General features: G+C 44.3%; 1 protein-coding gene and 1 long non-coding RNA gene across 2 annotated transcripts in view; one reads left to right on the top strand and one right to left on the bottom strand.

The window, feature by feature from the left end:
• LOC129697406 (interleukin-22 receptor subunit alpha-2-like) overlaps window positions 1–13884 on the bottom strand; it is a 36267-nt gene extending 22383 nt beyond the window's left edge. The window contains exon 1 of the mRNA XM_055635915.1: window positions 13497–13884. Coding sequence (XP_055491890.1) covers window positions 13497–13590 — 94 coding nt within the window. The 5' untranslated portion in view covers window positions 13591–13884. The remainder of the gene's footprint in view (window positions 1–13496) is intronic.
• Window positions 1–22781, top strand: part of LOC129697407 (uncharacterized) — a 153943-nt gene that overhangs the window by 33003 nt on the left and 98159 nt on the right. The gene's annotated exons all lie outside the window — the stretch shown is intronic.

Here is a 22781-nt window from a genome sequence, read left to right as displayed (position 1 = left end):
AGTTGAAAGGCACTACTTATTGCAAATGGTGGCTTGGTTGCTTTGGCTTGAAGTTGAAAGGCACTACTTACTGCAAATGGTGGCTTGGGTGTGGCTTGAAGTTGAAAGGCACTACTTACTGCAAATGGTGGCTTGGTTGCTTTGGTTTGAAGTTGAAAGGCACTACTTACTGCAAATGGTGGCTTGGGAGCTTTGACTTGAAGTTGAAAGGCACCTCTTACTGCTAATGGTGGCTTGGGTGTGGTTTGAAGTTGAAAGCGACTACTTACTGCAAATGGTGGCTTGGATGCAATGGCTTGAAGTTAAAATGCAGTACTTACTGCAAATGGTGGCGTGGGTGCATTGGCTTAAAATTGAAAGGCACCACTTACTGCAAATGGTGGCATGAAGTTGAAATGCACTACTTACTGCAAATGGTGGCTTCTGTGCTTTGGCTTGAAGTTAAAAGGCACTACTGTTAATGCACTTACTTCCTGTTTGCACTGTATATTGATTTTAAATAAATCGCTTCCACTTACGGCTGTGATTTTTGGCCATCTTACTCAGTCCCCCTCCGCTGAGCAGATGCAGAGAATTCTTCCCATCAATGAAAGATAAAAGTGTTGTTAGTTTTTTTTAAAATGGGGTGAGAGTGAGGAGGGGAGGAGGAGATGGGGAGAGAGTGGGGAGGGGGAAGGTGGGGAGGGGGAGGAGAGGGAGGAAGGGAGAGAGAGGAGGAGGATGAGGATGGGGAGGGGAGGAGAGTGGGAAGGGTGAAGGGGAGACAGTGGTAGGGGGAAGGGGGTGGTAGAGGGGGGAAGGTTGGGTGAGGGGGTAGAGGGGTGGGGGAAGGGTAGGGGAGAGGAAAGGTGAAGATGGGGAGAGGAGCAGGGTGGGGGAGGAGGGGGAGAGGGGAGAGGAGAGGGGGAGGAAGAGGGGGAGGGGAAAGGTAGAGGGAGAGAGTGAGACACGATTCCCCACGCACAAAACCATGCTGTGATATTGATTATGAAATGAGATAGCCATGATCTTATTAACTGGCAGAGCGGGCTCAAAGATTCAGTGTGGATACAGGCCCTTCAGTCCACCGAGTCCACGCCGACCAGTGATGTCCGTGCACTAGTACTATCCTATACACTAGCGATAATTTACAGAAGCCAATTAACCTACAAACCTGCATGTCTTTGGAATGTGGGAAACCATAGTACCTGGAGAAAACCCTGTTAAATCTTCCCCTCTCACTAAACTCATATTCCCTGATTCATGATTCACTAACCATGGATAGAAGACTATACATTCACCCTATGTTTACCCCTCATGATTTTACACACTAATTAGGCCATAAGGTCATGTGATATTAGGCCATTCGGCCTGTCATGTTTACTCCGCCATTTGATCATGGCTGATGTATCTCTCCCTCTTAACCCCATTCTCCTGCCTTCTCCCCATAACCTCTGACATCTGTACTCATCAAGAATTCCTGCATTTTCCTGCGTATGGTGTGCAGAACTTGTAATAACTAAGCATGCAGCCGTGCAATGATCCTGTGTTAACGGACAGTTCTTAAAGGGGACCTTTTTACTGAAGGATACTGCTGCTGAAAGTAATTTTGAGTGCTCCCTTCGAGTTGGCTGGAAGGAAAGTTCAGTTGGGAAGGAAGTGAATGTCATATGTTCACGTATCAAGCTTGCTCAACGTTGTTAAGTTTCCACCAGGTATTTCTGGTTTATGGTAATTGGTGTCATTCAGCAAAACCGTATCAGCCACAATCTAACTGTATCTATCAGATCCATGCTTCCTGCTGTTTATTTAAAACAGGAAGTGGGTTTACAGTTGCACGCACATTGAGTGCATTTAATATCGACACAGTACTTAATGGGTACTTAACGGATGGTATTGTTATGGTGGGCCAAAATGATCGTTTGGCTGCTGTATGAGTTTATGATGCTGTCTCAATTTCACCACAATTAAAGAGGAATTTTTATAAATATGCACTGCAGACTACATAGTACCCAAAACTAATAATGCGAGTTTTGGTGACTAAAACACATTGTCACACAGAAAACAAAATAGATTTTTGGCATTTTAATCTTGCACTATGGCTAAAAATATAACATAATCAGTTATAATGGTAAAAGTACGGCCTGTAATAAAATGGCATGAAAAAAATTAAACATACATGGTGTTAAATAAAATTGAATTTGAGTGGTTGTTAAAAGATGATGTGAAAGTTGACATTTGAAAGTTGAAAGTCGAGAGGCAAAGGAGATAATGAAACTGGAACATAAAAAATAGAAATGTGAGTAGGCAATGTGGTCCAAGAATACATGGATAGGAAAGGTTTAGAGGGATATGGGCCAAAAGCAGCCGTACGAGACAAAGCCTAGGTGAGGCATCTTCATCTTGGTCGGCTTGGACGAATTGGGCCGAAGGGTCTGTTTCCATGCTGTATGACTCTACATCTCCATAGTGAATAGGAAACCAAGTAGCAATGTTATCAGGAGAAGCAGACATGGGTTACTTACACATCTTTAGTTACTCAGAAAAGTGGTGGATGATTATCCACAAAAACATGACAGCAGAATTGTTGAGAATTTTGCAGCTTCTAAACGCTATTCACAGCAAATGGGGGGGGGGGGAGCAACATTAGAAATGATCAAAAATGATAAATTTGTTGCAAATAATTTCTAATTATTTAGCTTGACTTGCACATTAACCTTGATTGACTTGTATACATGCACATCTAGCTCCCTTTGAAAAGCAATCAATACTTAATCTCTTACCGCTGAATTTCTGTTTTGTTCACCAAAGCGGATGACCTCACATTTTTCCACATAATATTCCACCTGCCATTTTCCCACCCATTCATTCACTCCACTTATCCATATCCTCTGAAAACCGCTTCTATGTAATAGAGTCCTTACGAGTTGGGAGAAAATATAATCAATGAAGCTGTGGAATTTTAGTTTAGTTTAGTTTGGAGATACAGTGCGGAAACAGGCCCTTTGGCCCACCGGATCCGTGTCGACCAGCGATCTCCGCACATTAACGCTATCCTACACTCACAAGGGACAATCTTTACATTTACCAAGCCAATTAACCTACAAACCTGTACGTCTTTGGAGTGTGGGAGGAAACCGAAGATCTCGGTGAAAACCTATGCAGATCACGGGGAGAATGTACAAACTCCGTACAGACAGCATTCCGTAGTCAGGATCGAACCCGGATCTCCGGCGCTGCATTCGTTGTAAGGCAGCAACTCTATCGCTGCGCCACTGTGACCGCCTCCGGATTGCATTGGTTATTGGGTGACAACCTGTGCCGGCAATGCAAATTTTGAAAACTTGGAAGGGTGATATCTGAAACATAAACTGTGAAGGCAGAGAGGGGGGAAAAGTTGATGAAATCTGCCAGATCATGCATAAAAGAGAATGCAGGACAGAGGTGAAGAATAATTAATTCGTAGGATCTAGCATAGAACTGGACAGTGTTCTGCGTATCTTATGGAAAAATGACTTTGCTCAAATCTATAGAGGTTCCCACGGCAGCACTATTCATTTGGAAGAAGTTGGAAGGATGAAAGTAACGTTTGGTCAATCTATGACAATTCATGATCAGAATGTGGTGATGGTGGATATCGGACCAGGAAAGAAATGATAGGTAGACACAAAATGCTGGAGTAACTCAGCGAGTGAGGCAGCATCTCTGGAGAGACGAAATGGGCGACATTTTGGGTCGAGGCTCTTCTTCAGTAACAGGTTAGGTTGGGAGTTGAGGGAGATATGCTTAAGTAAATGAGACTGGTAGAAAGAGGTGGAATGGTGGTGCCGTGGTTAAGTTGCTGCCTTACAGCGCCAGAGACACGGGTTTGATTCTGACTATGGTGCTGTCTTTACAGTGTTTGTACCTTCTCCCCGTGACTGTGTGGGTTTTCTCTGGTGCTCCGATTTCCTCCCACACTCCAAAGACCTATATGTTTGTAGGTTAATTGGCTTTGGTAGTAGTGTGTAGGATAGTCCGGTGGTCAATTCTATTTTTCTCTTGAAAATGTTTCGAGGTGAAATAGCAAGAAGGAGGGTAAAGGAAGAAATGTAACCTCGGATCCACGAGACCAGTGAGGCCGATTCTGGCCAGAGGAGTGGGAATAAAAGTGAGAGCAATGAAAGGGCTTATGGAGGTGAGGCATCAGGGGACAACGCTAAGACTTTGGCTAAGAAGTTACCACATGAATTGGAAAAAAAAGAGAAAAGGAAGTTATTGGAAGGAATGATAGTGACAGGAAAGTTGAAAGATAATAGCGCTTGGTGGGCAAAAGTTTTAGATATTGCAACGCTTGCCAAAGTGAACGAGGATGTTGCCAGGTTGCCGGGAATCTTTTACAGGGATGTTGCCAGGACTAGAGGGTCTGAGCTATAGGCAGAGGTTGAATAGGCTGGGACTCTATTCCTTGGGAATTCAGGAGGATTAGGGGTGATCTTATAGAGATGTATATGGTCTTGAGAGAATAGATCGGGTAGATGCAGAGTCTAGAGCAGGTGAATCGAGGACCAGGCAACAAGATGAAGTGGAAAAGATTTCAACGTTTTCATACAAAGAGTAGTGGGTGTATGGAACAAGCTGCCAGAGGAGGTCGTTGAGGCAGGGGCTATCCTGACATTTAATAAACAGTTAGACTGGTACATGGATAGGGCAGGTTTGAGGGGGGAGATATGGACCGAATGCCAGCATGTGGGACTAGTGTAGCTGGGACATGTTGGCCGGTGTGGGCAAGTTGGGCTGTATCATTCTATAACTATGACTATGAAATTTACCTGTGCTCAGACATGCATAACATGTATCAATGCAAGAAAAGAATCACCTAAAATGCTTTTGTTTAGAAATATTGCTTCTGGCATGTCTTTTGAAAGAAAATATCAGAATAATGCTGCCCAATGCATTCTCTGAAATTTTCTATCATGGTGGAACAGTGCTGAAATATTAAGTTATTTTAACTATGTGTCTGCATGCACTACGTAATACCCCGACGATAAATGATCATGTTTTAATTTACGATATTTGAGCAGATTGATTACTGTTTCCAAATAACATTACGGAGACTTGAATGGAGAGAATTAAATGTCCCGGTAACCGATCCAAACATTGCAGCTGTGCAGAAATGTCGCCATCTGATGATTATAATTGTCACTGCTCCATTGTACAGTGGAGTTCCCAATCCGTCTCATGTCTGTAAATACACGTTGAAAGCCCATTGGGAATCGGCGGAATTTGATTATCAGCAAAACTTTGCTTTTTCAAGAAAATGTGTTTTCACCAATTAATTTGCAATGCTACAGAATGTAAAGGGATAGTTATGAATGATGGGGAGGGGGGGGGGAATAATTGCAACAACAAGGAACTGGAGATGCTGGTTTATACCAGAGATAAATAAACACAAAATGCCTGAGTAACTCAGCGGGTCAGGCAGCATCTCTGGAGAAAATAGGTAGGTGACATTGCGGGTCGGGACCCTTCTTCAGATCAAAAATTAAATTGCTTTCCTTTCGCAACAAAAGCTTTTCGCAACTGAACTCAAACTAAACTGAAACTCCTTTAAATAGACACATAATTTTGAATCGAGACCCTTCTTCAGACTGAGACTCAAGTGAGAGGGAGACTAGAGATGGAATATGAGATATTTCACACCTTACCCAGGCAAATTACTGACCCGCTGGGTTACTCCAGCATTCTGTGTAAACAGCATCTGCAGTTCCTTCTAATGCACTGCTTTCCCTCTTACAGACAAAGATGCTAGAGGATACAGATAACAGATAATCCTCCGACATTTTCGCCACCTCCTTGGTTCTTGGTTTCTTGGTCCTCCAAAATATTCCAAATGGAATTTAAACTGGAGGTGATCCCTCCAACGGGATCACACCACTGGCCACATCTTCCCATCTCCTCCCCTTTCGGCTTTCCGCAGAGACCGGTCCCTCCATAACTCCCTGGTCAATTTGTCCCTTCCCACCCAAACCACCCCCTCCCCTGGTGCTTTCCCTTGCAACCGCAGGAAATGGACACTTGTCGCTTTACCTTCTCCCTTGACTCCATCCAAGGACCTAAGCTGTCTTTCCAGGTGAGGCAGAGGTTCACCTGCATCTCCTCCAACCTCATCTATTGCATCCGCTGCTCTAGGTGTCAACTACTCTACATCGGTGAGATTGATCGCTTCGCCCAACACCTCCACACAGTTTGCCTTAACCAACCTGATCTCCCGGTGGCTCAGCACTTCAACTCCCCCCTCCCATTCCGAATCTGACCATTCTGTCCTGGGCCTCTTCCATGGCCAGAGTGAGTCCCACCACAAATTGTTGGAGCAGCACCTCATATTTCGCTTGGGTAGTTTACACCCCAACGGTATGAACATTGACTTTTCCAATTTCAGTTAGTCCTTGCTTTCTCCCTCCTTCCCCTCTCCTTCCCATCTCTCCCACAGCCCAGTATCTCCACCTCTTCCTTTCTTCTTCCCGCCCCCCACCCGCACATTAGTCTGAAGAAGGATCTCGACCTGAAACCTCACCCAAAAAGGCTCCATAGATGCTGCCTCACCCGCTGAGTTTCTCCAGCATTTTTGTCTACCAGGAATGAGTAGGTTAACCTATGATGAACGTTTGTCAGTACTTGCTGGAGTTTAGAAGAATGATTTTAGAAGAACCTCATTGAAACGTACAGAATAGTGAAAGTCCTGGATAGAGTGGATGTGGAGAGGATGTTTCCACTAATGGGAGAGTCTAGCACTAGAGGTCATAGAAATAAGGACATGCTTTTAGGAAGATGCGGAGGAATTTCTTTAGTCAGAGTGTGGTGAATCTGTGGAGTTCTTTGACACAGAAGGCTGTGGAGGCCAAGTCAGTGTTTATATTTAAGGCAGCGATTCTTGATTAATACGGGTGTCAGAGGTTATGGGGAGAAGGCAAGTGAATGTCGTTAAGAGGGAGAGACAGATCAGCCATGATTTAATGGCGGAGTAGACTTGATGAGCCGAATGGTCTAATTCTGCTCCTATCACTCACATGAAAATGCTAGGGTGACTCAGCAAGTATCTCTTATGAACCGCTTAATGCAGTTACGGGTAGAATGCACAAACTCTGTACAGACTGCACCCGTAGTCGGGAGTGAACCCGGTTTAAACAACAACTACCGCTGTGCCACCGTGCCGCCCAACAAACACAAGGCCCAAACTAATTTATTCTCTTCTCTGTTCAAATGCCAACATATCATTTGATGTAGAAACAAAGAATGGTTGATGCTGGTTTTTACCAAGATAGACACAAAGTGCTGGAGTAACTCAGCAAGTCAGGCAGCATCTCTGGAGAAAAAAGGATGGGTGATCTTTGATTGGACGTTACTGACTTTATCACGCGCTAAACTTTATTCACGTTATTCCGTTTATCGTGTATCTGTACACTGTCAATAGCTCAATTGTAATCTTGTATTGTCTTTTCACTGACTGGTTAGCACGCAAAAAAGGTTCTCACTGTACCTCGTACACGTGACAATAAATAAACTAAGCTAAAACTAAACTAATTTAATATCATGGGAACAATCAGAGTTTCATTATAAGGCCCATATATGGTTGAAAACATCAGCTAAAATTTGTCCAGAATTTCTAGTTCCAGATCAATAACCAGATGCTTGGTCTGCTGAGTATTTTCAATACTTTCTGTTTTTATTTTTAGAAATAGTTGTTACTGTGTTTCATTTCAAGAAGAAGTGCTTGCAAATTAGCAAGACTGAAATACCTGCTTTAGACTCTTTTATTTAAAACTGCCAGTGGGACATCAACCTCCTCAACTTTTCCACTCCCCTTTCTCACTCTAACTTCCCCTCCCCCGAACACCCACCCCTCCACTCACTCTGCAACAACCCCGACTGGGTGATCAAACCTGCCGAAAAGGGAGGTGCCGTGGTAGTGTGGCGCGCTGACCTCTGAGGCCAGGCGCCAACTGTCAGACACCTACTTATCCTTGGACCATGACCCCACAGACGAGCACCAGGCCATTCTCTCAAACACCATCACTGGCTTCATCACTTCCGGCTCCCTGCCCTCCCAATACTCCAACTTCATCAGGAAGAAGGGTTTCGGCCCGAAACGTTGCCTTTTTCCTTCTCTCCATAGATGCTGCTGCACCCGCTGAGTTTCTCCAGCTTTTTTGTGTAACTCCAACTTCATCGTTCCCCAGCCCCGCACGGCCCGATTTTACCTTTTCCCCAAAATCCACAAACCTGACTGTCCTGGCAGATCCATTGTTTCTGCTTGTTCTTGTCCCACCAAACTTATTTCCACATACCTCGACCAGCTAATCCCCCCTGGTCAAATCCCTCCCTACCTATGTCCAAGACACCTCACGCACTCTTCGTCTCCTCCATTACTTAAACCCAGCTCTCACACAACATTCTGTCTCTGCCTCTTCCTTTCTTCTTCCCACCCCCACATCAGTCTGAAGAAGGGTCTCGACCCGAAATGTCATCCATTCCTTTGCTCCATAGATGCTGCCACACCCGCTGAGTTTCTCCAACATCTTTGTCTACCTTTGATTTTCCCAGCATCTGCAGTTCTTTCTTAAGCAAGACTGAAAGAATCTGATGATACATCATCAACCTGTAATGTTCATTTGTGTTTCTTTGTGTACATTTCCTAGCGCATCAGGAACAAAGTGTGACTATATAGGGCAAATTGATCATTGGCCTCAATTATTAGGAAGTTGGCATCTAAATTTTGGTAAGTATTTCGTTTTTAGTTTAGTTTGGAGATACAGAGCAGAAACAGGCACACTTTAACACTATCCTACACACTAGGGACAATTTACAAGTTTACCAAAGCCAATTAACATACAAACCTGTACGCCCTCGAGTGTGGGAGGAAACCGGAGATCTCGGAGAAAACCCATGCAGGTCACATGGAGAACGTAAAAACTCTGTACAGACAGCACCCATGGTCAGGATCGAACCCGCAGTTTCTGGCGCAGTAAAGGCATTAACTCTACCACTGCACCACCGTGCTGCCTGTGTCATTAGCATGCTGATTCCTACAGTTCTTTGACCACAAATGTTAACTCTGGTTCCACAGCAATTGTCTGACCCACTGACTCTTTCCAGCACTTTTTCCCTTTACACTGATTTCAATAACTCGTTTCACACACACCATTTCTTGCCATTGCCATTACTTGGATTTGGTTCCAATGAGGAGGCCTTTTTTCTTGTATTTATAGAGGTAAAGTGAAGAATGCAGTTAAGCCAGAGATGGTACAATAAATATTCACGTGACTATTGTTTGGACTGGAAGTCTTGAGTTATAATGGGAGATTGAATAGGCTAGAACACCTTTCCCGACTCTGTGTCTAGAAAGCAGCCAACATAATCAAATATCTTTCCCACCCCGGGCCATTCAATCTTCATCCCGCTCCCGTTGGCCAGAAGAAGCAGAAGCATGAAATCATGCAAGGCCAGACCCAGGAATAGCTTCTTCCCCTCAGTTATCAGACATTTGAATGATCACTCCATAGGCTAGGGTACACTGATTCTCCTTTACCCCATTGGACTTTGTCTGTGAAACTGTTGCACTATGATGCCTAGAACTAAGGGAGGCACGGTGTCGCAGCTGTAAAGTTGATGCCTTACAGCGCCAGATAGATAGACTGTGGGCCGAGGTGCTTTTTCGTTTAAGTTCATGACTCAAATCACTTAACTACCTGAATTTTTAACATATTGTGTAAAAATGTTATATAAATCATAACTGAAACTCATCAAGAACAAAACCTGCACATATTGTTAAAATATGAGAAAAAAATCAAATTTTCTGAGTAGTAATTGTCCAATCAATGCATGTTTGACATTGCGTCAGACGCCAATTGACCAATCATGCACTTTGTTTCATGGTAGCTAGGCAGCGAGCACGCTGGGATCATGCCTACCTCCTAATTACATCAAAACAATAGCAAGGTTTCGAAGGAATAAAGGTAATGCTAACCTTGCTGATAATGTTGTTTTACAATTGATGTATCTTTGTAAAGTTATGATGTGAACTGTTAAATACAAATTATAAATGACAAAAGCTAGGGTTAGGATCAGGATTATGGTCAGTCAGTTGGTCGGTCAGTCAGTGAGGTCAGAAGTTGGTCAGTCAGTCAGTCAGGTCAGTCAGTCGATCAGTCAGTCAGTCAGGCTGTTGGTAGGCCGGTGAGTGCTGTGCAGGATTGGTCGGGCTGTCGGGCTGCCGGTGGGTGCTGCGAGTGGTCGGTCGGGCTGACGGAGCCGGTGCTGAAGGCAGCCCGGGCGGCATGCAGGGCAGGCTTGCTCCCCACAATCATCACCATGATGATCCGGAAGGGCATGCTGGGCGAGGTGGACACGCTGAGAGGCCACACTTACGGAGCCCACAGCCGGTCCCAAAGCGGCTCCTGCTCCAGTCGTGGGCAGCTCTGGAAGAGGGGTGAGTTAAGGTTAGGGTTAAGCATTTTCCTGTCAGTGGAAGATCCCTTAGCCTTCCCCCAGCCCGGCACTGCCCCAGTCCCACTATAGCCGTGACCCCCACTCTGCACACTGTCAGTCATGAGGTTCAGTAAACGGGGGAACCCACAGGAACTGCCCTCATCCATTAATTAGGTGGGTTCAGGAGCCAGACCTCTGCAGCAGTCTCATTCTAAATACACACTCACAATTATGGTTTAAATAGACAGCAGCATGGAATTAGGCTCCACATGGAGTAATATGAGAATTGAACACTAGATGGCGCTTACATTTTCAATCTCACTTTCTAATTAGCGTAATTAATTAATGTGCAACTTTTGGCACTGACTAGTTATGACTTCCTTGGTTAGGACTGGCCAAGTTCTGTGCCTTCCACCACAGTGATGAATGCTGTGGTGGATGTTTGTAAAATTTTTATTGTGGTTGTGTGTTCTTTATTACTGTACCGCTGCTGGCAACCCAAATTCCACCGACCTTGGTTGTGTGGCAATTAAATTATATCAATTATATCAATTATATGTTATCTGTGCAAAATTTCAAGTAGTTCCCAGACATAGGTCACGAAAGTTAAATTCGAGACACATTTTCGACGCTCGGCCCTCAGCCTAAGAGACCCGGGTTCAATACTAACTACGGGTGCTGTCTGTATGGAGTTTGCACGTTCTCCCCGTGACCTGCGTGGGTATTCTCCAGGTACTCCAGTTTTCTCCCACACTACACAGGCGTACAGGTTTGTAGGGTAATTGGGTTGGTAAATTTGTAAATTGTCCCTGGTGTGTGTGGGATAGTGTTAGTGTGTGGGGATCGCTGGTCGGCGTGAAGTTGGTGGGCCGAAGGGCCTGTTTCTGCACTGTCTAATCTAAACTAAATTAGATTCTGCTCTCTGTATCTTTGCCTTCATTCTATCAATTGTACTTGAGTTTGCCTTGATTGTATTTATTGTATTGTTTGATTGTATTATTTGATATAGCATGCAAAAAAAAAGCTTTTCTTTGTACCTCAGTCAGTACATGTGACATTAATAAACCTAAACCAAAGAAGGAGCTGAGATTTATAAAATTATGATGGTCATAGAAAAGGTTGATGGTCGCAATGTTTTCCCAAATCGGCAGGATCTAAGGCCAGGGAGCCTGGGCTTAGTACGAGAGAGGGAAGATTTAAAGAGGATTTGAGGGGCAGGTTTTACACAACTGGATGTTGGGTACAGGGTCTGAGCTGCCACAGTGCATACACATATCTCTGAATTCTCCTAAATCATATCTGCCAATTTTATGTCACGTCCACTTTTTGCCCTACTGATTTTCATCCTCTATCCCGATACTCCTCAGGGATGTACAATTCCATTGCCTCTCCTAACCGCTGCCTCCTTTTTCTTGTCCAGAGCCTCATTCTTTTCTCATCATCTATGTGTCCTTACTCCTACATGCCGTGCCCTTTGCTCAACAGGAACATGCGTGCGTTGAATACTCGTTATCACACATTTAAAAGCATCCCACATTCCTTTTGCCCACAAACAACCTACTACAGTCAACTTTTGCCAGTTCACATCTAATACCATCAAAGTTGGCCTTGCCCCAATTTAGAACTTGACATCCATAACTATTTTAAAGCTAATAGAATGGTGGTCACTGGACCAAAAAGGCTTGTCCACTGACACTTTTGTCACTCGCCCTTCCTAATTCCCTCGGCATTGGTCATGCTTTGTCCTCTCTCCTGTAGATCTCCTTACATGCCTGAGGAAACTTTCCTGAAAATCCCTCCCCTTGGCATTATGGCAGTCCCAGTGTGTAACCCCTACTCCGACAACACCATTGTAGCTGCCTGCAATTTCCTGGCATATTTATGCTCCCATTGAATTTGGAGGCATATAGTCCAATCCCAACAAGCTAAGGCGTGAATCAGGAATATGATAGTTGTAAGTAAGTAACTGTTCCTCTACTTTTAACTGCAATACATTTTTAGTTTCGTTTACTGTCACGGGTACAGAGGTACAGTGAAAAGCTTCTGTTTGCGTGCTATTCAGTCAAACAAAATTCAATACATGAATACAGTCAAGCAGACAGATAAAGGAGAAAAGGTACAACATTTAGTTTATGCTACAGATATAGCTCGGAAACAGATCCTTTGTCCCACCGAGTCCGTGCCAACCAGCGATTATCCCATGCACTAATACATCCTACAAACTAGGGGCAATTTTTACCAAATACAATTAACCTACAAACTTGTATGTCTTTAGAGCGTTGGAGGAAACTGGATCACCCCGAGAAACCCCACGCGGTCACGGGGAGAAGGTACAAACTCGGTACAGACAGTACCCTTAGTCAGGATCGAACCCACGTCTTACATGGCGCTGTAAGACAGCAGATGTACCGCTGCGCCACTGTTCCGCCTCAGTGCAAGAAGTAACATTGAAGTTGGATAAAATCCAATTAAAGATAATGCAGAGAGAGGTCTCCAAAGAGGTAGATAGTAGGTCAGGACAGCTTTCCAGCTGATAAGAGTTGCCTGATAACAGCTGGGAAGAAACCGCCCCTGAACCTGGAGATATTCACTTTCAAACGTTTGTACCGCTTGAGTGAAGGGGGGAGTGACCGGGATGAGCCTCGTTATTCTTCGGAATCCAAGGAGAAGTTCGTTGAAAGCCGATTCACAAGAAAATCCTTTCAATTTCGTTTCACATCAACGCATGGCCAATTTACCGAAAAACGGAATGAAATGCTTACTTTTTCCGCGTCCGAATAATTTGCACAGATAAAGCAGTCAAACTGAGATCAAAATGTAACTCACACAGTGTAACCTGAGCTATTTGATGCCTCGGTTTAAATTTTACTTGTTTAGCAAACAGAACGATAAGAATGTCCTGACAATGACACTAAGAATCACCCACTGTCCTGAAAATAGAACCGACCTGAAATATTCTGATCCAATAAAGAGGCCGAATAATTTCTATTTTACAAAAAAAGTTTCCTGATTATTATCGACCTCGCTAACAATCTGGCGCGATCGCTTACCCGAGTTTTCCTGTCCAAGTGCCGAAACCACCAGACCGTCCTTGGTTAAACAACAAAGGCAGAAATAAAGGCTCACAATCCCAGTCCCAAACATGCCGCCCGGCCGTCTTCAGAGAGTCACCCACCCCCCTTCCACACAACGCTTCTCTGCAGGGTGACAGATCTCAAAGTTTCGCTTTCACTAAATGATTTCCCAGCTCGCCAGCGCCTCGGATTTTATTACTAAAGTATCCGGGACTTCCCTACTCCATGCAGTAGAGAGGAATGAGACGTCAGCCGCAAATTTACCCCACGGCTGTCTTTACTGGCAAATCAGTACTTTTTTATACAGTTTTTTTAAAAATGGGCATTCCCCTGTCCAGGATATCCAGCCTTTCGCTGGACAGAAATGGGCTGATTTTCATCTAGCCCAGAGGGGGATAATATGACACTTACTTAACGTGAAATTGTGTAGACTAAATCCGCAGGCACACAGTTCATCAATTCATAAATTATAGGAGTAGGATTGGGTCATTCGGCCCATCAAGTCTACTCCGCCATTCAATCGTGGCTGATCTCCTTTGATCTCTCAACCCCATTCTCCTGCCTTCTCCCCATAAACCCCTGGCACCCGTAGTAATCAACACAGCTACAGTGGTGAAGGAACTCAGCCTTCCTGTAAGGGATCAATTAGGCTGCTCATTCACTTGGACACCAGATCAAGCCTAGAAAGCATGTATATCAAGAGGACTGGAATACAAAAACAGAGATGTAATGCTGAGGCTCTATAAGGCACTGGTCAGATCACATTTGGAGTACTGTGAGCAAATCTGGGCCCCATATCTGAGGGATGTGCTGGCTCTGGAGAGGGTCCAGGGGATGATTCCGGGAATGAGTGGGTTAGAATATGATGAGCGTATGACAGCACTGGGTCTCTACTTGCTGAAGTTTAGAAGGTTGAGGGGGGACCTCATTGAAATTTACAGAATAATGAAAGACATAGATAGAGTGGATTTGGAGAGGATGTTTCCACTGGTGGGAGAGTCTGGGGCCAGAGGTCATAGCCTCAGAATGAAAGGGTGCTCTTTTAGAAAGGAGGTGAGGAGGGAGGAACTTCTTTAGTCAGAGGGTTGCTAATCTGTGGAACTCATTGCCGCAGAGGGCTGTGGAGTCCAAGACAGTAGGTATTTTTAAGGCAGAGGTAGACAAATTCTCGATTAGAATGGGTGTCAAGGGTTATGGGGAGAAGGCAGGAAAATGGGATTAGGAGACAGAGATCAGCCATGATTGAATAGTGGAGTAGACTCGATGGGCCAAATGGCCCAATTCTATTCCTATAACCTGTGAATTTGTGAGATTATTGTCAAATGGACAAATGCCAATGGATAATGAAGGACCTGGCTTGAGGGAACGCCGTGAGGAGGGGGGGTGGGGGGGGGAATTTGTAACTTTGTAAGCGCCCTTTATGAGTGACTATTTGCATACCTTGGGCATGCATGCAAAGAATTCCACTGTGACTTGTCACATCTGACAATAAAGCATTCAATTCAGTACAGTGAGGCCATGTGGCAGTTGTATAAAACATTGGTGAGACCGCATTTAGAATATTGTGTTCAGTTCTGGGCACCACGTTATAGGAAATATGTTGTCAAGCTTGAAAGAGTTCAGAGAAGATTTATGAGGACTTTGCCAGGACTAGAGGGTGTGAGCTATAGGGAAAGGTAGAGTAGGTTGGGTCTCCACTCGATGGAGCGCATGGAAGATAAGGGGAGATCTTTTAGAGGTGTACAAGATCATAAGAGGATTAGATTGGGTGGATGCACAGAGTATTTTGCCCAGAATATAGGAATCGAGGGCCAGAGGACATAGGTTCAAGGTGAAGGGGAAAAGATTTAATAGGAATCCGAGGAGTAACTTTTTCACACAAAGGGTGGTGGGTGTATGGAAGAAGCTGCCAGAGGAGTTAGTTGAGGCTGGGACTATCCCATTGTTTAAGAGACAGTTAGACAGGTACATGCATGGGACAAGTTTGGATGGATATGGACCAAGTGCATGCAGGTGAGACTAGTGTAGCTGGGACATTGTTGGTACGTGTGGGCAAATTGGGCCGAAGGCTCTGTTTCCACACTGTATCACTCTGAATCGATGACTCTAGATGTGATTCAAATGCAAATGTGTTGGTTGTTGGATTGCTTATCTCTGCCTATTGCAAGTACTTTTTGGCATGTATCTACCTTTGCACAAGACTGGCAGTTCAGAACTTTTACATACACCCGATGTTGTTCCTGGCAAGCCCTCCGTTGAACCATAATTGATCCTTTGGCTTGATAGTAAAGGCAGAGGGAGAGAACTGCTTGGAAATGAGGTTACAGATTGTGCTGGTGTGCACGCCTGGTACTGCTGTTGGTCCACAGTGCTCTAGATTTGAGAAGTCAGATCAATTTTGAGTCTATTCCATTCATGACGATTATCGTGCCACACATCACAGTAATGGGAAGCTCCTAATAGCTCCATGATGAAGATAATTTTGGTTGCTGGGATAAATGAACACATGTCTCTCATGGAGGTTTAGGCACCAAATAAGTGGGCTACTTCTCAAGTGGACATGATGAATGGTTGCGGAGAATCATTTTCTAATGACCTACCTGATCTGATTGGCACAACTTAATTATCATTAATTTGGAAGGAGACCAGAGAAGAGTTATAAAGATGTTGCCAGGACGTGGGGCTGAGTGATAGTGAGAGTTCAGCAGACTAGGACAGTATTCCATGCCGTGTATGAGGCTGAAGGGTTATCTTCTAGAGGATTATGAGGGGAATTGATAGGATGAATGCCCAGTCTTTTAACCAGTGTAGGGAAATCCAAAAAAAGAGGGCATATGTTTAAGGTGAGCGGTACAAGATTTAATACGAACCTAAGGGGCAACTTACTCAGAGAATGGTGCGTATATGGAACAAGCTGCCAGAATAGGTAGTTGAGGCAGATACTAAAACAGCGTTTAAAAGACACTTGGACAGGTATTTAGATAGGAAAGGTTGAGTGGGATATTAACCAAATAGAGGCACATGGAACTAGCTTAGATGGGTCATCATGAACAATTGGGCTAAAAGGCCTGTTTCTGTACAGTATGAATCCATATTTTTTTTCAGTTTTCTCACTGATCAGCAGTCTAGCAGAACCAGCATACAGTTCTGAGGCACGGCAGGTACATAGGAACATCGTGGACTAGCCTCATCAATCCTTGAAGTAACATGAAGAATAGAGGCTGTTGTGCGATGAGGATTCCAGGAGGATTCAGAAGAAAAAAATAGTAACTAATGATCCTCTGGTATAATGAGTTCTATGAGCACAATCTGGATCAGCGACCAGAATCTGGACCATTGATTCAGAGGAATTAGGGGAGTTTAAATTTCAGGTATTTGAATCTGGTATTAAAACTAAACAGTCTCAGTAATACTATAGCAAAATTATAGGATTGTCTAAAAAACATTTGGTTCATTGACTTCCTTTGGAGGAAGAAACCTGTTGGCCTTAAAGGGCTTTCTCACGGTGCAAGAGTTTAACATCGTGGGAACCTCCTGCGATAACAGTACGGCATTCGTGGACCACCGAGGACCTCCGTGGCGCTGACAGCAGGCAGTCGTGTGACTTGTTAAGGTCGGGAGAAAATTCAAACATTTTTGAATTTCTCCAAGAGTGACTTGAGCAGCGTTGCAACATTGTATGAACGCAGATGCCAGTGCGATATCCGTGCGATATCCGTAATGACTCATGCGGGTACCGTGGGAACTCTTGCGAACGGTAATATGGGTTGAGCACAACACCGGCTGAAAGGAGGCCATCGAGAAGCAGATGTATGCCTTTGAAATTTTTTTGGCATTGACTTTTTAAAATGTTTTATGTAAATTATGTTTTTATGTGTCTTGAGTTCTATGTGCCAATCCTTTTCAGTTCCAGGTATCAGAGCGTTGGAAGCAGGATGCCAGAGGCCACTCAGCCACTCTAGCCTGCCCCCCCCACCCCCACCACACACACTTACCGGGCGCAGGTGGGCATTGGGGAGTCTGAAGACGTCTGCCATGGTGCAAGCGATCTGGAACTTGGTCATCTGCTCATTGCCAAACCAGTGGAAAACCCCACTGACCGAGGAGTCCAGTAGGGAGGTATTCCGCATCAGCAGAGGGACCGCACAGTAAAGCAAAGCAAGATTCCAGCTGTGATAGTTTACAGTCAACTGTTCTCCCTCTACCCCCCCCATCTCTCCCCCTCGCTCACTTCCCCACTGCCACCCACCTCCCCTCCCTCTCTCCCGGGTGGGGGAGAGGGAGGGGATCGGGGGTTGGGGCTCTACACCCACGGGTGGTGCTCGGACAGCTGCTGACACATCAAGGCACGTGGATGGGGATTGAGTGATGCCAGGACGGGGGGGGGTGGTGAGTAGGACATGGGAGGGGGGGGGGGGGGTGAGTGATGGTACAAGATTTATGGGGAGGGGAGGTCGGTGTTACTCAGAGAATGGTGGGTATATGGAACGAGCTGATAGGTAGGGGGGGAGGGGGTGTGAGCGTTGGAGAGGGAGGGGAGGGGAGGGGGGGGCACTGACCTGTAGCCATCGCTCGGACAGCTGCCGGCACACCAGGGCCACATCGGCCACGTGGGTGGGGTAACGTTGCTGCCAGTGGTCTACACTGGCCATCCGCTCGCACCCCTGCACTGGCCCGAAGAGGATGGTCACCGCACTATTGTGTGCCTCCAGGCCACTTACATAGTTGGTTTGTAGCTGCCAAGTCAGCTCGAGATAACATTCACTGCATTGTAGGGATCTCTCCGTCCTTTGAACAAATTTAACAAAAGTCCAGGTTTAAAGACACACATCACAAACTTGTCACAAGGAAAAATAAAGTGGAATGAAAGATTAGTGACAGTTTATACACTGGGCATCTTCGGCTTTTCCATGGCATCTAACTTCATAAAACATCAATTTTATGAAACAGTGATTAATGTCATCAAAAACAAATTGCATTAATATAATATCTATGCAATTAAGCAACTCAATTTGCTTAACAGTGGTATAAGTAAACAACAAACCAAGATAATGTAAAGTTACAGAAAAAAGATATCAAATCAGAAGATTAAAGACTTGATCAGAGAGAATTTAAAAGATCATCTTAAAAGGAGAAGATTGGCACTAAACTCAGGGTTTAGCGCCAATTTCCAAGGAATCAGCTATTCAAAAGCACAAAGGAGGCAAAAGCACAGGGACCGAGAACCTTGTTGGGCTGGAAGAAGGCAGCAGAAGTGATAGAAGAAGTGTTGGAGCCACGTGGCAGTGATAGAACGACTGCACAGAGAGATTTGAAAATGTAAAGGTTTTGTTGTTGAGGTAAACATACAGCAGCATTGATATGATGTAGGTTCTATGATTGCCATCCCATCAAAGAAGGATCATGATCTGAAACGTCATCCATTCCTTCTCTCCAGAGATGCTGCCTGTCCCACTCAGTTACTCCAGCATTTTGTGTCTATCTTTGGTTTAAACCAGCATCTGCAGTTCCTCCCTACACATTTCTTCATTTAAAATTGTTTGTCCATTGATTGTCTGATTCCAGAAGGTAAATAAAATGACACCACATAATTCTCACTTGCAAACTATTTGCAGGCTCCTCAATCATACCTTTTGTTTCCATGGCCCCCAGTGCCATCTGATAATTAGACAATCTGAAGACCGAATAAACTTGAAGTGTAAAACTGATGGAGCTTTGTTTCTACAGAAGTCTGCTTATTACTTTTTCACACCTATGGTTAAACAACAGCAGGTGTGAAACCAGAGAAACCTTCTGCAGATATTCTTAGACTTTCCCCCAAACCTCAAGACATCCTGAAACCAGCTTCTTAAAACCGCTGTTACATTGCAGGTTTTGTATGAATGTAGTGACCCAACAACTAAAGCGCACTCTCATTGAAAGCCACATGAAGGTGAACAATCCTGCTAGTACACATAATATCTCACTTGCCCTTCACTGAGCTTATTACTGCTTTTCAGGGATTGATCACTGTATGAGTAATTGCTCAAATGGACAATTATTAGCGCTGAATTTGCATGGCGGGTGCTAAGTTAGGTAACACATTTTCTGGTGAGTGGGTTAGTAAATCTTTTGTGAATAACTTTTCACAATATCCCACCCTGTTCTCACGTTTCACGATCAGACCACAATTGGTCAATTGGTTCAATGCTTTCTTTATTGGCATGTGTGCAGAGATACCACCGGGTGGCGCCGCGATGGCAGCCTTGCCACCAGTCTGTCTGTCTTTTAGTCTTTTTTTGTTATTTTTAGTGTGTTTGCGTTAATGTTCTCTGGTTTGTTTTATGTTGGGGAGAGGATCGGGGTAAACATTTTTTTCAATCTTACCTTGCCGGAGATCCAATTATTTTCCGGCTCGTATCTCCGGTTGGTCTGTGGCCTAACATTATGGAGCTAAAGGTCTTCTCGGGACTGACTGTGAACCCCACCGCGGGGCGTGGACTTACAACTGGAGCCGATTCCTGCCCTGGGATCGAAGCTCCAACCAGGGCCTGCGGAATTTAACATCAAGGAGCTTGAAGTCTCGGGTAGAGACCGAGTCGGGAACTCCAAAGTCGCAGAAAGTTTCGACCCGGGGACAGATCGCCCGGCGCAAGGTGCTGACATCCCCCCGATGCAGGAGCTTGATTGCCCCAACGCGGAGGGCCCACCGCCGGCTAAGTGAGTCAAGATCGTTCCATCAACGGAAGGCCCGAGGCCCCCGACAGCGGGAGAACAAGGAAGAGAAGAGATTGAACTTTTTTTTGCCTTCCATGACGGTGAAGAATGTGGAGGAGTCACTGTGGTGGATGTTCATGTTAAAATGTATTTTGTGTGTTTTGTTGCTTTTTAATGGTATGACTGTATGGCAAATCAAATTCCTCGTATGTTGCAAAACATACTTAGCTAACAAAGTATAATTATGATTATGATTATTATGATTGTGATGATACTGTGAAATGCTGGTGCTGCATGTTATCCATCAAATCATACCATACTTGGGTTTCGGCCCGAAACGTTGCCTATTTCCTTCGCTCCATAGATGCTGCTGCACCCGCTGAGTTTCTCCAGCTTTTTTGCATACCATACTTGATGCTCTTATGGAAAAGCATGCAGAGTTGCCACGTTCCGCTGCTATTTTGCAACTTCCAAGTCTTTGCAGCATCCGATCTGGGCCAAAGGATATATGCAATTCTTACATTTCTCACTTTCAGGCCTGGTGTCCTGCTGTCACTGGGTTGATGATGTGGGGAATGGCCTGGCCCAGTGTATTGCCGATGACTCCTTCCACCACCATTTCTGCCAATGGCAGAAGCTTTCTGTGGGCATGGGTGGTGAGTTTCCAGTCACAGTCAGCGACTTTGTTGGGTTTGAAGGCACCTCCAGTTAGTAAATAAATTGCATGGGTAATTGCCCACATGGACAGTTATTATGTGTGAAATTGTATGGCGTGTGCTCAGTTTGCAGACACATTTTCTGGCGAGTGGGTTAGTAAATCTTTTGAGAAAAACTTTTTACAATATCCCCATCCTGTTCTTACATTTCACGATAAAATCCCAATGGTTCAATTGGATCGATGCTTTCTTTCGATTGTTTACAGTGTACTATGTTTACATATTCTGTTGTGCTGCTGCAAGTAACAATTTCATTGTTCTATCAGGGACATGTGACAATAAAACACTCTTGACGCTTGACCTTAAATTCAATTAAATAAATTGAATTAGTGATTCAGTACAGGTATCAATAGAATGACTCCATAATTTTTTTGAGAGGAATGCACTGTGCTCAACTTGCATGTATCAACTGGTCAAGACAAGTCTAATTGCTTGAGGAGATTTTAAAGTCAGATTTTAAAGGAATCAATGGAGTGTTCATGGAAATGTGTCTACTTTTGGACATTGAGTTTAATATTATTAAAAACTATACTGTAATTGTTTCATTGCTTCATTTCATTTGTTTATTTTGATTTTTTGGACTAATAAATAATCAGGTCCTTATTTCTAAAATTCACTTAATATTGGCAGTTTTATTAATCACGTAGCGAGATACAGTGAACATCTTTGTTTTACATATCATCCTAGTAAATCATACATTACAGAGTGCAATCATACCATGCTCTTGCACAACAGGTATTCCAAAAAATAACATAGTGCAGGATAAAGGCTTACAACTGCAGAGAAAGTCCAGATAAAAAGTGCATGGACTGCAAAAGATTGATTGGAAGATCAGAAATAAATCCTTGGTTCAAGAGCAGGACATGGAGGACAGCGAGGTCAGTCAGAAGGATCTGGAGGACAATGGGATCAATATGGAGAATACGGATATGCAAGGACAATTTGAGATCAAGAAGGAGGTGGTGTTGGGGCCCGAGAAGAGCATTAAGATAGATCCATTCCCAGTGCCTGAAGACATCTATGTCAAGATATTAAGAGCGCTAAAGTCCAAGCGGAAGAGTAGTGAACCGGTTGTTGGGAGTAAGTGAGACTTAATAGTACAATTGACAACAGCTTCCATTATTCTGCCGGTGACATCAGCATTATTGGCAATGGGGATGTTGTTGGTGGTTCCTCCTCTTATTAGCATTTCATTGTTCACTATCATTCATGATTGGTGCCGCATGACCTTGGACATTTTTTTGCTGACTTGTTAGTTTATCAATTCCAAGCTGTTTTTACTATTTAATGCTCAGATAGTCTTTATTGCAGCTTTGTGTAAGAAGGAACTGCAGATGCTGGTTTAAACCGAAGATAGACACAAAAAGCTGGAGTAACTCAGCGGGATATGCAGCATCTCTGGAGAGAAGGAATGTGTGACATTTTGGGTGGAGACCCTTCTTCAGACTAAAGATGTGTCTGATTGCTCTCCCAGCAGATCCTTTGGGATTCTTCATTAAACCACGGTTGGTCCTCTGACCAGATTAGGCATTCTGCCTCCATCCTAATCAACTAGAACCCACTCCAAACCAGAGTGAGCATCAGGGACCACCAACAGCTGACTTGTCACTCATTGGAGATGTTGGGGGTTAAACAGAAGGTAAATCGGATTGCAACACAAATCAACCAATGCATGATTAAATGTGGGACTGACACAAGAGGCCGAATTGCTGTTCCTGTGACTAGGCACAAATTATTGGAACGTAGGCCCAATCATCACTGCACCAAAATCATTCATTAGGCTACGCCATTACATTCCACTTGGTGTCACTGTGATCTTGTCTATTGGACACTGACCCAAACTGTTAAT

Source organism: Leucoraja erinacea, chromosome 5, assembly GCF_028641065.1.
Source record: "Leucoraja erinacea ecotype New England chromosome 5, Leri_hhj_1, whole genome shotgun sequence".
Classification (NCBI taxonomy): Eukaryota; Metazoa; Chordata; class Chondrichthyes; order Rajiformes; family Rajidae; genus Leucoraja; species Leucoraja erinaceus.
The sequence above is the reverse complement of the archived record's forward strand: the minus strand, read 5'-3'. Positions and strand labels throughout refer to the sequence as shown.